The sequence below is a fragment of the Phacochoerus africanus genome, chromosome 9 (assembly GCF_016906955.1).
Source record: "Phacochoerus africanus isolate WHEZ1 chromosome 9, ROS_Pafr_v1, whole genome shotgun sequence".
In the NCBI taxonomy this organism is placed as follows: Eukaryota; Metazoa; Chordata; class Mammalia; order Artiodactyla; family Suidae; genus Phacochoerus; species Phacochoerus africanus.
Genome location: NC_062552.1, coordinates 57374397 through 57388319, shown reverse-complemented (window position 1 = coordinate 57388319; position 13923 = coordinate 57374397). Strand labels below are relative to the sequence as shown.

Genomic DNA, 13923 nt, shown 5'->3' with positions numbered 1-13923 from the left:
TTGACAAGGAATAAGAAAACCACAAATTAACAAATTTACATTAGATTTTGACAAGCTAAGGATATGTTCTATAACTGTAAGGTACTAAAAGAGTTAAAGGAATGATAAGTATCAAGCTAACAGAGGTGGGAAACTAGAGTAATTTAAAAAAACACAACAGAATGAGAAGAAAAGAGGATAGAGCAAGAAGGACAAATAGTGGGTTTAAACCCAAATAGCAATAACATTAAATGCAAATAGAAATGCTCCAATTAATCTGACAGAAATCATCAGATCTGACAAAAATATATGAAGACAAGATGAGAAAAAGGAACCTCAGCTAATTCTCAGGCTGTACAATTCTGTTTTTCAAATTTGAGTCCTGGAAACTGAGGTGTCCAAAAGAACAACAATTTTTTTTTCTCTTAATGAACTGAAGTAAAGATGGGAGCTGAGGTGGCCAAGGGTGTTAGAGGTCAGTGTCTTGGTGCTCAGGAGACCAAGAAGGCTTCCCCATGCCTTCCTACAACAGAGGTGTAGGGTAACAGCATACTGCCTCCAATGAAGATTATCAGGAAGTCTAAGAGGAATTACCTCCAGTTTCTATGTTCAAATAAAAGTGGGTAGAGAAACAATGGCTCCTAAAAAAAACAATTTGCAAACATAAAGTATGTGTGAAATAATAGAAAATTTTTAAAAACCAATTTGCAGGTAAGGGAGTTAAAACAAACCACTGTTTCATCTAGTTACTTCTAAGGAACACAAAAATATAGTTTTAACTGGAAGAATAACCAGCGTAATTCTAGTAATTTACTTTAACTCCATATTTCTACCTATCCTCGAGTAAGATTCAGAGGAACACATAAACTACAAAAATGTAACCCTGATAAGAGGAAATAAACACGCACTTCTGATGGCTAAGACAGATAATCTTAGATCTACTGCAAGGCAGATAAGAAGAAATCTACCCGCACAAGAAACCAACTTAATGAGTTATTATAATCTACTTCCAAATTAGCAGCTCACCTTTTATCTACAATTTTACAGATAAAGAAAGGCACAGATGCAAAGCTTGGTGAAGTACAACTTTCTTTAATTTCCTGTATTTTAGATATTTAAATATGTGATCCCAAATGAGTGACTACTTTTAATTGCTTATGACAGTGAGAAGAACTCTCTTCATTTTAAGTAATCCTTCAGAGTAACTACTCCACACCAAGCTCCAGGTATTCTACAAACTCTGTACCTTGGAACTTAATAATCAAGATTTTACAGGAATAAAAAGGTATATTGAAGCAGGGATGGGAGGTAAAGGCTTTGGGGGGGTCAGTGGAGGAAGGTTTTTGCTAAAATAGATTATGTGAGTTATTGAGGTATACTAACTCAGAAACTAAGACTATCTGGGTTTACAAGGATCTCTTAAAGTTACCCGATTTCCAAATCAACATCTTAGCCTTCCAAGCTGTTCTCAATGATGAGGAACATTCTATTTTTGAAAGATGACATCACTGGAGGGCTCTAAATAGTTATAAATCACTCCCTTATATTGAGTTGAAAATCATCCCTTTACAGTTTGGCTTATTACTAAATCTATTGTCATGCTCTCTATTCATCAAAAACAAAATCAAATACTTCTATGTACACAGCCCTTCAAACAGCTGAAGACAAGCTATCGTGAATCTCCATGTTCTCCTCTCCAAATCCACAATTTCACCAGCTACCTTAAGACATGGTGTGGAATCTTCTAATCCTTGCTACTATTCTCTAAATGAAGCAAAATGTATCTAAATACACCCTTCTTAAAGTACTACCCTCAGAATTCACCTCAGTAGTTTAGACGTGGCCTGAAAGCCAGACCACCGCTTCCTTAAAAGCATACGTAGCACCACACATTTTCTATCAAGGTTCCTCCTGCCCCTTTCTCCCTGCCCCATCCTGTGTCATACACTACCTCAGCATTCCTTTTCTTCATGACTTTCAAGTTGTCACCATGGACATCTGAGGCCTTAGATACTGTTCATGCTCCTTCTGTGAATGCTTCTTCCTGAGTCACACCTCCTACCCTCCAGAGTCTATGACTTCCAATACCAATAACTTGACAATTCAGTTTAAAGTCTTCTTCACAAGGTCAGTTAGCTCAGGGCATTCTTCCCAGGCCTCTTAAATACTCCAGCCCTAGCAAAGGCCCTCTTTCTGGTATCAGGAACCATAGTCCAGAAACACAAATCCAACAGAATTTCAGCCATTTGCTCCCCAGATCATCCCCTCCCCAAAGTTCTAGCTAGAGCAGAAAAATATACTGAAAACACTATCCACAGCCCAAAGTCCTTCAATTTCCTGGTCAAGATTTCATATTCCTTTAAAGATATCTCTGAAGGAGAAAGTGAGTGGGAAGATCTCAGGTTAAAAATCTTTTTCACACATTTTTTTTTTAACAAGTCCAATAGGTTTTTTTTTTTCCCACCATATGAATCACCATAAACATAGTCACTAGCAACTTCAGGAAATACATACCAGATTCACTCTCTAGGAAGACAACCCAGTTGATAATCATGTAATTTCTACAATAACAAAACTGTAGAAAAATAACATTTGACATTTGGGCTATCTGAATTGAGTTCAATCATAAATGAGGATATAAGCCTAAACAAGAATATATACACACAAAAGCTAAGTAAGAAGCTGTCAGAAAATTACTCCTTTTTACAATACCCCGTCTATTCTCACCTATTCCTACCACTACCAACCTTCATTACTCTTTGCCCAGATTAAAATCAAAGCCCCCAACTGGTCTCCCAGAAACGTACTCTATCCTATTCAAGCCTAACTCTGATGCTGAAGGCATACTAACTGCTTTTTAAAAATAAAATAAAAAGGCTAACAGATGTATCATGCCTGTGCTGAAAAACCTCTGATGGCTTTTTATCACATGAAGGTAAGCTTCCAGACTCTTCACTACAATCTCCAAAGCCCTACAGCTTGCATCACAGGTTTCTCCCAGAAAGACTACAGGCTCTTGAACAGGGATTATAATTTCAATGCCCCCATGCCCTCAAGCTTTCTATAGCACCTAATGTATCAAAATCTACTGTAATTGAAATAGAAGAAAAAGTTCATCTCCAAGACAACTGTTACACAAATTTTTTCTCAATTTCAAAGAACAAGTCAAAAAGATAATTAAAATTTATCCCCTCAGAAACACTTTCCAGTTTTTTTAAACAAAAACTTAAAATTACTACATTTATCCAGATTCTACATTAAAATCTTAATAAATACATTTTATCTAGATTCCACTGTTATTCTTTAATCTTAATTTTTGGCATCTTTTAAAAATACTTTGTTAAATACAACATGAATTCAGAAAAGTACATAAAATATAAAGGTATATCGATACACATTAGCATAAACCAGTATCCACACAATCACCACCCTGGTCAAGAAATACACAACAGCCAGTATCCAAGTCCCCAGGTGTCCCTTTCAGCTTGCAACTCCCTCCCTCTCATCTAGATGTGCTATCATCCTAAACTGTATGGTAATCCTACCTTTCTCTTGATGGTTCTGTTACTCAGGTATGAATCCATAAATGTTTCTCAGCCTTTTCATTTTTGTCCCGCCAAGAAGCCTTTTTAAAATAATCTGTCCTGGAGTTCCCATTGTGGCTCAGCACTAATGAACCTGACTAGTACCCATGAGGGTGCAGGTTTGATCCCTGGCCTCCCTCAGTAGTTTAAGTATCAGTCGCGGCTAGGATCCTGAGTTTGCTGTGGCTGTGGCAGAGGCCAGCAGCTGCAGCTCTGATTTGACCCCTAGCCTGTGAACTTCCATATGCTACACATGCGGCCCTAAAGAGAAGAAAAAAAATTGTCTCTAATTCCTCCCTGTCCTGCTCCCATACAAAATTTTAACACCACAGATACACCGTGTATCTCTTTACATACTCTGGTCCCTTAATGGCCATTAAACTATCTAAGACTTTTTCACTCCAAGTGCCAATTGTCCCTCCATTGCGAGGATTACTACCTACAATGAGAACACATCCCCTAAATAATATAATTTAGTTTTACCTATTTTTCAGCTCTATATAAATGACATTATACAAAACATGCTTTGGGGATATGGTTTCTTTTGCTCAATCTTGTGTTTAAGATTCATCTATCTTGTTGCACATAGCTCTATTGTTTTATGAACACCACAATTAGCCACTTTATTGGAACAGACACTTGGGCTATTATAAACAATGCAGCTTTGAATATTCTTGTGTTTATCTTAAGTATTCATTTCTTGCAGCTTTTTCATCTAGGAGGAGAATTCCTGGACCACAGGGTATGAGTATCTTCTACTTTACTAAACTATGCCAAATGGTTTTCCAAAGCAATTATATAAATATTTGTTGCCATTAGAAGCATGTGGAGTCTCCTTACAATTTTCTTACCTTAAAAGAGAAGTTAAGCAAAATATATTCTATGCCTTCTTTTTCTTTTAAGATCTGAAGATCACTGTGCAAAGGACTATCAGGATCAACCCTAAGAATCACAAAACAAAACAAAAAAAAAAACGGTTCAAACAAAAAATCAGATTTTTTTTTTTAACCTCAAAAATGAACCATTCCAAGAGATACACAGAGCCCCTAGGGTAAGTTCCAAACAGAGAAGATCTAAAGCTGCTCTACAGTCTCTGGAAAAACAAATCACATCACTTTAACCTCCAACTTCTTGGAATTAAATGTCCAAAAAAAGATCATAGTATTCTAAACCTATTCTCCTAAAGGGATTTGAAATTAGAGTTATTCTAAAGGAAACAGTCATATGTACCTAATTTTCTCAAAAATTTAATCTGCTTCTCTAAAACTGTATTGTTAGAAAAGGGGTTCAAGAAGAGAACTTTACCATGGACAAGACCAGAACAAGTGAAATCACTATCAAAAATTTAAATTTGTTGGGGAGTTCCCGTCGTGGCACAGTGGTTAAGAATCCGACTAGGAACCATGAGGTTGCGGGTTCGGTCCCTGCCCTTGCTCAGTGGGTTAACGATCTGGCGTTGCCATGAGCTGTGGTGTAGGTTGCAGACTGTGGCTCGGATCCCACGTTGCTGTGGCTCTGGCGTAGGCCAGTGGCTACAGCTCCAATTCGACCCTTAGCCTGGGAACCTCCATATGTTGCGGGAGCAGCCCAAAGAAATAGCAAAAAGACAATCAATCAATCAATCAATCAATCAATCAATAAATAAATAAATAAATAAATAAATAAATTTGTTGGGAGTTCCCATCATGGCTCAGTGGTTAACAAATCTGACTAAGAACCATGAGGTTGCGGGTTTCAACCCCTGGCCTCTCTCAGTGGGTTAAGGATCTGGCATTGCCGTGAGCTGTGGTGTAGGTTGCAGACAAGGCTTGGATCCTGCGTTGCCGTGGCTGTGGCGTAGGCCAGCAGCTACAGCTCCAATTGGACCCCTAGCCTGGGAACCTCCATATGCCACGGATGTGGCCCTAAAAAAGACAAAAAGACAAAAAAAATAAAAAATAAAATCTAAATTTGTTTACAACTGTTCTATACATTCAGGTACTACTCTAATTCCTTCTTTCAAATGTAAACTGGTTATCACAGTCAATCTCATCAAATTACTAAATATACTTGTTTTTTACAGTTCCCAAATGTCTTAATAACTCTATGAAAAACTTTTTCCCATACGTGGTCCTTCTTTTTCACTTTACTGATTAAGCCTTAATAAACAGCTCATTTTAACCACTTAAGAACTACTTCTATAGAAACAAGATCTACAGTTCTAAGTAAAGCCATAGTAAAAAGGTATCAAATTAAGGAGGGGGGGAAATCTCCATTGTGATAGCCTACCATTAAAAAGTGGGTTAGCAGTAAAACGCACTTACTTCTGCAGTTTAACATGCCAGTCATATAAACTGTCATTTATGAGTTCCACTGAATAAATCCCTGTAAAGGTACAGAGCACATTAGTTACTCTTCATCTGATTTTCTAACTATTGATCTGGTATAAACATATACACACTAAATAGGCAACAAAAGGTAGAGATTTTTCTTTATTTTATTGTAGTATAGTTGAGTTGCAATGTTGTGTTACAGCAAAGTGAATCAGTTATTCATATACATATATATCCATTCTTTTTCAGATTCGTTGACTAGAGTTCCCTGTGCTATAATAGAGTAGGTCCTTGTTGGTAACCTATTTTCTATATAGTAGTGCGTATATGTTAATTTCCAAACTTCTAATTTATCCCTCTCTAAAAGCTAGAAATTTTGCTATTAAAACACAGAACAACTAAGCCGTATTGTGAATATTTTTGCTCTGGAGCTGACCATCCTATGCCCTTAACAATTAACTAAAGCCATCAATGAAGAGGATTCTTTGGGCTGGGAAACTAACTTACCATTAAGTAAGAGGAAAAAAAAGATCATGCAAAATCATAGGTATTTTAAGTTTTTTCTCCCATGTGTATGCAAATACTTCTATAAAAATGGAATCCCTCTACATATAGTTTTATAATCTTCAACTGCTGGAGGTATCATTCCAACCTAGTATTTAGAAAACTATTGTCAAACTTTTTAGGAGTTCCCACAGTGGCTTAGCGGTTAATGAATCTGACTAACATCCATGGGGACGAAGGTTCAATCCCTGGCCTTGCTCAGTGGGTTAAGGATCTGGTGTTACTGTGAGCTGTGGTGTAGGTCACAGACTCAGCTCAGATCCTGTGTTGCTGTGGCTGTGGTGTAGGCTAGTGGCTACAGCTCTGATTCAAGCCCTAGCCTGGGAACCTCCATATGCCACGGGTGAGGCCCTAAAAAGAGAAAAAAAAAAAAATCTATTGTCAGGAGTTCCTGTCCTGGCACAGTGGTTAACAAATCCGACTAGGAACCATGAGGTTGCGGGTTCGATCCCTGCCCTTGCTCAGTGGGTTAACGATCCGGCGTTGCCGTGAGCTGTGGTGTAGGTCGCAGATGCGGCTCGGATCCTGCGTTGCTGTGGCTCTGGCGTAGGCTGGCAGCTACAGCTCTGACTAGACCCCTAGCCTGGGAACCTCTGTATGCCGCGGGAGCGGCCCAAGAAAAGGCAAAAAGACAACAACAACAAAAAAAATCTATTGTCAGGAGTTCTCATCATGGCACAGCGGAAACGAATCCGACTAGGAACCATGAGGTTGTGGGTTCGATCCCTGGCCTTGCTCAGTGGGTTAAGGATCCAGCATTGCCTCGAGCTGTGGTGTAGGTCGAAGATGCAGCTCAGATCTGGCACTGCTGTGGCTCTGGCGTAGGCCGGCAGCAACAGCTCTGATTAGAGCCCCCGGCCCGGGAACCTCCATATATGCCCCAGATGCAGCCCTAAAAAAACCAAAAAATAAAAAAACTTAAAAAAAATCTATTGTCAATCTTTTTAATAACTCTGTAGCAATTTACTTTATGGATAAAGTAAATTAATTTAATTAATCCTACCCTATATCTGGTTATCATTTTATTTTTTGCCATTACAAATAATGCTGTAACAAGTGATGATTTAACATTTTAAGATAAACCAGTATTCAATTATTTACCTTTATTAGGTTTCTACACACAAATTCTTGGATCTCTTTTAAGAAGAAATGGTAAGACCCCAAAACTTCTAAAATCTCAGAAACAAGTTTGGCTTATCTCACACTCAATAAAGGAAGATTTTTTTTTTTTTTTGCTTGTTTGTTTTTAAGTAAGCCCTAATGATTCACTCTGAAAATTCTGAATCATAATGCTACTATTTTTAAACAAAATAAAGTTTGGCTCTCTCCTTTTTCAGTAGTGTTAAGACTCTGCAACAATATAAGAGGATTTTACTTCAATTAGAGAGGTTCCATAATATTTAACTTTTTTTTTTTTTTTTGGTTTTTTTAGGGCCACACCCATGGCACATGGAAGTTCCCAGGCTAAGGGTTAAATCAGAGTTACAGCCGAGGATCTGAGCAGAGTCTGCCACCTACACCACAGCTCATGGCAATGCCAGATCCTTAACCCACTGACCAAGGCCAGGGATTGAACCCTCACATCCTCCTAGTTGTGTTTGTTACCACTGAGCCATGACCAGAACTCCCACAATATTTAAGTCTTATTGGGAAAGAAAGAACTCGAGTCAAACTATAAATTTTTTTTTAAATCTATCTTTTTAAAATCTATCTATCTAATACCAAAACTACCTCTATAGTAAGAACTGTTGTTTTCAAAAAAAAGGGGGAAAAAATCGTAAAAATCAACTTGGCAACAGTTCTTTGTTCAGTACTACATACTCATCTTATTTACTTTCCAAAGCAGATATTTCTTATACTTTTTCCAGAAGAGAAAAAATCATAAGAGCTAAGCTCTGTCAGCAAAAAGACAAAAAAATTATGTATCCATAAAAACAATTTTTAAAAATCCAAACAATAAGTAAACTCATCCAATTTTTATCCCCATCTTCTGAAAACTTGATTAAATTTGTGTTTCACATTCCTAAAGTAAAACTAATAAGCATTTCTGTTTCTGTTCAGTTATATACCATGAGAAATGAAGTTACTCTCTAAATACTAACAAGGGCATAAGAACGACAGACAGCAGAGATCCAGAGGTCCTTACCTGTTTTATAACTCTGTGATCTGTATATGTCCCTGAGCTCTTTCATAAGTCTATCTGAAGCTTGTACAGACCCAGACACTGCACCCTGAAACATAAAATTTACTGTTTACTAGGATCTATTGATTCAAATAACTAAGGATTTAAAGTATTTGAATCTGAAATAAATGCTTACAAAGAGGTTGTAAAAATGGATCACCACTCAACATTTTAAGAAATCAAAAAAGTTAAGTTAAATTAAATCAAGGATCACAAAGTTTCCACAGGAATATAAATTCGGACATGTATGATTAATCTACTATTTGTTACCATCCGAAGGAAAAAAAAAAAAAAAAAAAAAAGCTAACCTATATCCAGATCACCCTGGCCCCTACAGTAGCCTAGAACTCAACTATTTCAAATTTCATCAGTTTTTTTAAAACTATTTTTTTTTCTATTTTATGATTTTATTTGGGGTGGGCAGTTTTAGGTTCATAGCAAAATTGAGAGGAAGGTACAGCGATTTCCCATATAAAAGCCCCCCCACAACGCAGTCTCCCTTATTACCAGCATCCTCCAGAGGGTACATTTCTTACAAATGAATCTATTCTAACACATCGTTATCACCTGAAATCCATAATTTACCTTAAGGTTTACTTCTGCTGCTGTACCTTTTATTGAGCCAGACAAATGTATAATGACACATATCCAACCACTGTAGTACCATAGAGAGTATTTTCACTGCACTAAAAATCCTCCATGCTCTGCCTATTCATCCTATCCCCCAACCCCAACCTCCTAGCAACCACACACATTTTTACTGTTTCCACAGTTTTTCCTTTTCCAGAATGTCATACAGTTGAAAACACAGTATGCAGCCTTTTCAGACTGGCTTCATTCATCCCTCGTAATATGGATTTAAGGTGTCCCCATGTCCTTCCATGGTTTGACAGCTCATTATTTATTTATTTATAGAAGAGAATAATATTCTATTGCCTGGATGTAGTACAGTTTATTTATCCAATTTACCGACTGAAGGATATCTTGCTTGCTCCCAAGTTTTGGCAATTATGAACAAAGCTGTTATAAACATCCATGTACAGGTTTTTGTGTGGACTAACTTTCAAATCATCTGGGGAAATAATATGGACTGCAACTGCTGGATTGTATGTTGAGAGTATGTTTAGTTTTTTTGACAGTCTGCCAGACCACCTTCTAAAGTGGCTTTGCCATTCTGCATTCCCATTAGCAATTAGCAAAGTGTCCTATTGCTCCATATCCTCACCAGCAGTTAGTGGTGTCAGTGTTCTAGGTTTGGCCAATCTAACAGATGCGTACCAGCCCCATAGATTTTTGAAAATACTGGAAGACCCTCCACATGAGACATTAACTAAAGCAGCTCCATTAATCAGACTATAAGTAAGAATGTTATACAAGGATCTAGCTTACTTATTAAGAAACTAAGAAACAACAGGTGCACATACATGCAACTGATTTCAGTTAAGTGTTCCAACTTCTCTGAAAAATGAAAATGCACCAGTATCTTATCCTAAGACTGAATATATGAATGGAACTATTTATCATAAGACAAAAACATTCAGAATGTCTTCTGAATTAAAAAAAAAAACTTATCTTGTAAAATTTTCTTTTTTTTAATTACCCAATGAATTTATCACATCTGTAGTTGTATAATGATCATCACAATCCAATTTCACAGGATTTCCATTCCACTTATCTTGTAAAATTTTAAATGTTGCACTTTAAAAGTTGCACTACACTTTGAGGTGGAGTAGAAAATAGACTTATAAAAGATATTACTTCCTAGCTGTGGGACTTTGGCTGCATTACTTAATGGGTTAAAACCCCAGTTTCACATCTACAGAGTAAAAAGAGTATTTCACACAGTGGTTATGAAAATAAAATTAGAAGGTATAAGAAGTTTAAAGACCTTAGCTTAGTGTGTCATGTGACAGTGGTCAATAATTTGTAATTGTTTTGACTCTAACACACAAACTGGAAGCAATAACAAAATATACCAAGTAGAGCAAATATCCTTCATTTAGATATCACAGGGTTTTTTAAAATAATTAAGATATGGGCATGGCTAAATTTCTTTGCTCTCTAAATAAAGATCTGCCAAAATTAATACAGTAAGTAAGACTGAAGAAGGGAGAGTAATCTACTTGTGTACCACCCTTGACCTCTCCTTGCCTAATAATTCATCCCCGGTGTTTTAGAACCTGTGCTCAGACAAAAGAACTGGTCCTCAAATTTCACAGGGTTGATAAATGGCTCTAATACAAAGTAGAAAGTAAGTGTTGAGATGGACAGCTAGATTTTCACTTGATGTTTCCCTACTCTGCCTGGGCATTTTATACACATCATTCTCATTTATTAATGACAGGAATCATCGAAAAAGTACCCAACGTACATATTAGTGAGTTGAGGAAACTGAAGCCACACAGCTGTGTTTGTCACCATTCTGCTTCACATACAAGAGATGTTAAGTCAAAAGAACAAATTACTTTTGGTTTGGTCAGAGCAGGACAAACCAGACGGCAACTTCATGGAGAAGAAAGAATGTGAATTATACTTTATGGGAAAGACTGAATTTAAATTTACAGATCCCAAAGGAGAAGGGTAAGCAGAGATAACAGAACAAACAAACAGGCTGCAAAGTAAACGATTTCAGATGAACAAGGTAGAAAAGCAGATGAACAAGGTAGAGAGTGACTATCAACAGATGAGAAATGTCAGGGGGAAAAACAGGGCAACAAAACATATGGCTGAATCTACAACTAAGGCAGGGACAGAGGGGGGTGGCTGAGATTGCTATCGTACTGAATTGCCCTGTATTTATATTGTTCCTGTACAGTTCACTCTTGAACAACATGATTTGAACTGAAAGGATACACTTACATGCAGATTTCTTTTTTCAGTAAATGCATACGATATGATCTGCAGTTAGCTGAATCCTCAGAGGTGGAACTGCAGAAATGGAGGACTGGCTACAACGTTATACATGGATTTTTGTGTGGGGTTGGCACCCCTAAGCCAGCATTGTTCAACGGTCAACTATAACTACTTAATCACAAAAGTCTGGGTTCTAGATAATTGTACATACTTACATTTAGATGGTCTTGCCTTTGAGTCTTCCTAATTTTCTCTAATATTGCCAAATTTTCTTTTTCAATTCCTTCATCCTCTGACTTTTTTCCATTTATAGGCTCTTCTTCCTTCATTTCATAGTGATCCAAGTCTTCTATATCCTACAAAAAAATAAACATTTTAGCTTATTCAAGTTTTATGCCAAAAGCTAAATTATTCTTGATTTAGAGGACAGATAAGAGAGAACACATGTATTCTCTGGGAAAAGAGAAAAAGCCTTCACATTCAATTCAAAAGGTTTTCTCCTTTGAAAACCTATAGTTTACTTAAAGCTAGAGTAAAGTATATTTAATAGCTTCACAAAACCATAACTATCATCAAAAAGCCATATTAAAATTTAAATCTCCTATTAAGAGAAACTTTTGAAATAGTTTAGCATGAGGTACCAGGAACCTTAACTTCTAGAAATCTATTGCAAGAAACTGGTCTAAAACATGAACACAAATTCAGGCATGAAAACGCCTTTCAACTTCATAAACACAAAAGCAAACAAAATCTTCATGTGCAAAATACTGGAACATGAGTTTCCCTGTGGCACAGTGGATTAAGGATCCGGCATTATCACTGCAGTGGCTTGGGTTGCTGCTGTGGTGTAGGTTTGATCCCTGGCCTGGGAACTTCCATGTGCCACAGCCAAAAAAACACCAAAACAGTTAACTCAATTCAGTGGAATACCAGAAGAACAACACAGTATAATGATTTCTTCTGTATCTATAATGAAATGAAAAGCAGACTACAAAACTGAATATATAGTTTGTTTGTTTTTTTTTTAAAGGGCTGCACCTGTGGCATATGGGAGTTCCCAGGCCAGGGGTGGAATCAGAGACACAGCTACAAGGTTAACCTACACCACAGCCATAACCACACCGGATCCAAGCCCCATCTGCAACCTACACCACAGCTTGTAGCAATCCTGGATCCTTAATTCACTGAGCAAGGCCAGGGATCAAACCCACATCCTCACGGATACTATGTTGGATTCTTAACACACAGTGCCACAGTGGGAACTCCCATAGTCTTAATTATGCCAAAATAAGCACAATGGAAAAAAAAAAGAGACTTAGAAGGACAAAAACTGAAATATTAATAATCATCTCTAGAGACATTTAGTGCTTTTTCATCTGTTCAAAGTTTTCTGTAGTGAGCACCTACTGATTTTTATAATTAGGAGAAGAGTTAGAAAAAGAACCTGAATATCTTGAGGCTAACATCTTTAATCATCACATAATTCTCCCTCCTTTCCCTCATCATCTGTTCTTACACATATACGAATATACACGGAATTTTTAAAAATCCTAACCTTTTTCTATTATCTTACTTCTATTTTACTTCAATCATCAAATCTCTAAAGAAGCAGTTTATGCTTTATCAAACAGCCTAATTCACTGTGATTTCTAGACAAGGTTAATTTAGACCACTTCCATCCAGACTCAATGGGCTCTTCCTTGGACTGCCATCCATTTCAATCCCTATTACATTCCCTTCTTATTCAGACCCTGTCTATGACTTCATGCTTCATGGAACTCTCTTCCCTGGTTTGCACCTGTCAGCTGTGATTTTCCATCTTATATTTGTTTTCTTCAGAGTTCTCACAAATGCCCTTAGCCTGTATCTCCTCTTCCACCTTCAACCTCAGCCACATTCCTATCCACAAAATTTCTCCACTCAAGTATTAACACAGAATTCATCATCATCATCTCTATAAAACAATTTTCTCAGCTTAAGGCTTTCTTATCAACAATCATACAAGATATAAACACATTTGTCTCTAATTAAGACTCAGCCATCTGTCTTTTCTAGCCAAATTTGCTTTACAAGACTCCAACACATCAATCTTTTCCCAAAAGGACAGCTTCCAGTGTACCCAAACACACCATGCCCAGGGTTGTTCTAGGCCATTTTTCTTTTATTTTTTAAGAGCCACGCTCACAGCATATGGAGGTTTCCAGGTCAGGGATTGAATAGGAGCTATAGCTGCCAGCCTACACCACAGCAATGCTGGATCCAAACCACATCTGCAACCTATACCACAGGTCATGGCAACACTGGCTCTTAACCCACTGAGCAAGGCCAGGGATTGAACCTAAGTCCTAGTGGATATTAGGTTTGTCAACCACTGAGCCAAGATGGGAACTACTGTTCTCGGCCTTTTTACTACATTGTTTTAGTTGCCTAGAATATCTTCTTTTCACCT

The 13923-nt window shown here is 37.3% G+C and overlaps 1 protein-coding gene across 4 annotated transcripts in view; it reads right to left on the bottom strand.

The window, feature by feature from the left end:
• UBE2Q2 (ubiquitin conjugating enzyme E2 Q2) overlaps nucleotides 1-13923 on the bottom strand; it is a 60538-nt gene that overhangs the window by 18086 nt on the left and 28529 nt on the right. For all 4 annotated transcript variants that reach the window (XM_047794960.1, XM_047794959.1, XM_047794956.1 and 1 more), the window contains 4 exons: nucleotides 11690-11830; nucleotides 8586-8670; nucleotides 5867-5927; nucleotides 4415-4505 (listed from right to left, as the gene is read on the bottom strand). In XM_047794960.1, coding sequence (XP_047650916.1) covers nucleotides 4415-4505; nucleotides 5867-5927; nucleotides 8586-8670; nucleotides 11690-11830 — 378 coding nt within the window. The remainder of the gene's footprint in view (nucleotides 1-4414; nucleotides 4506-5866; nucleotides 5928-8585; nucleotides 8671-11689; nucleotides 11831-13923) is intronic.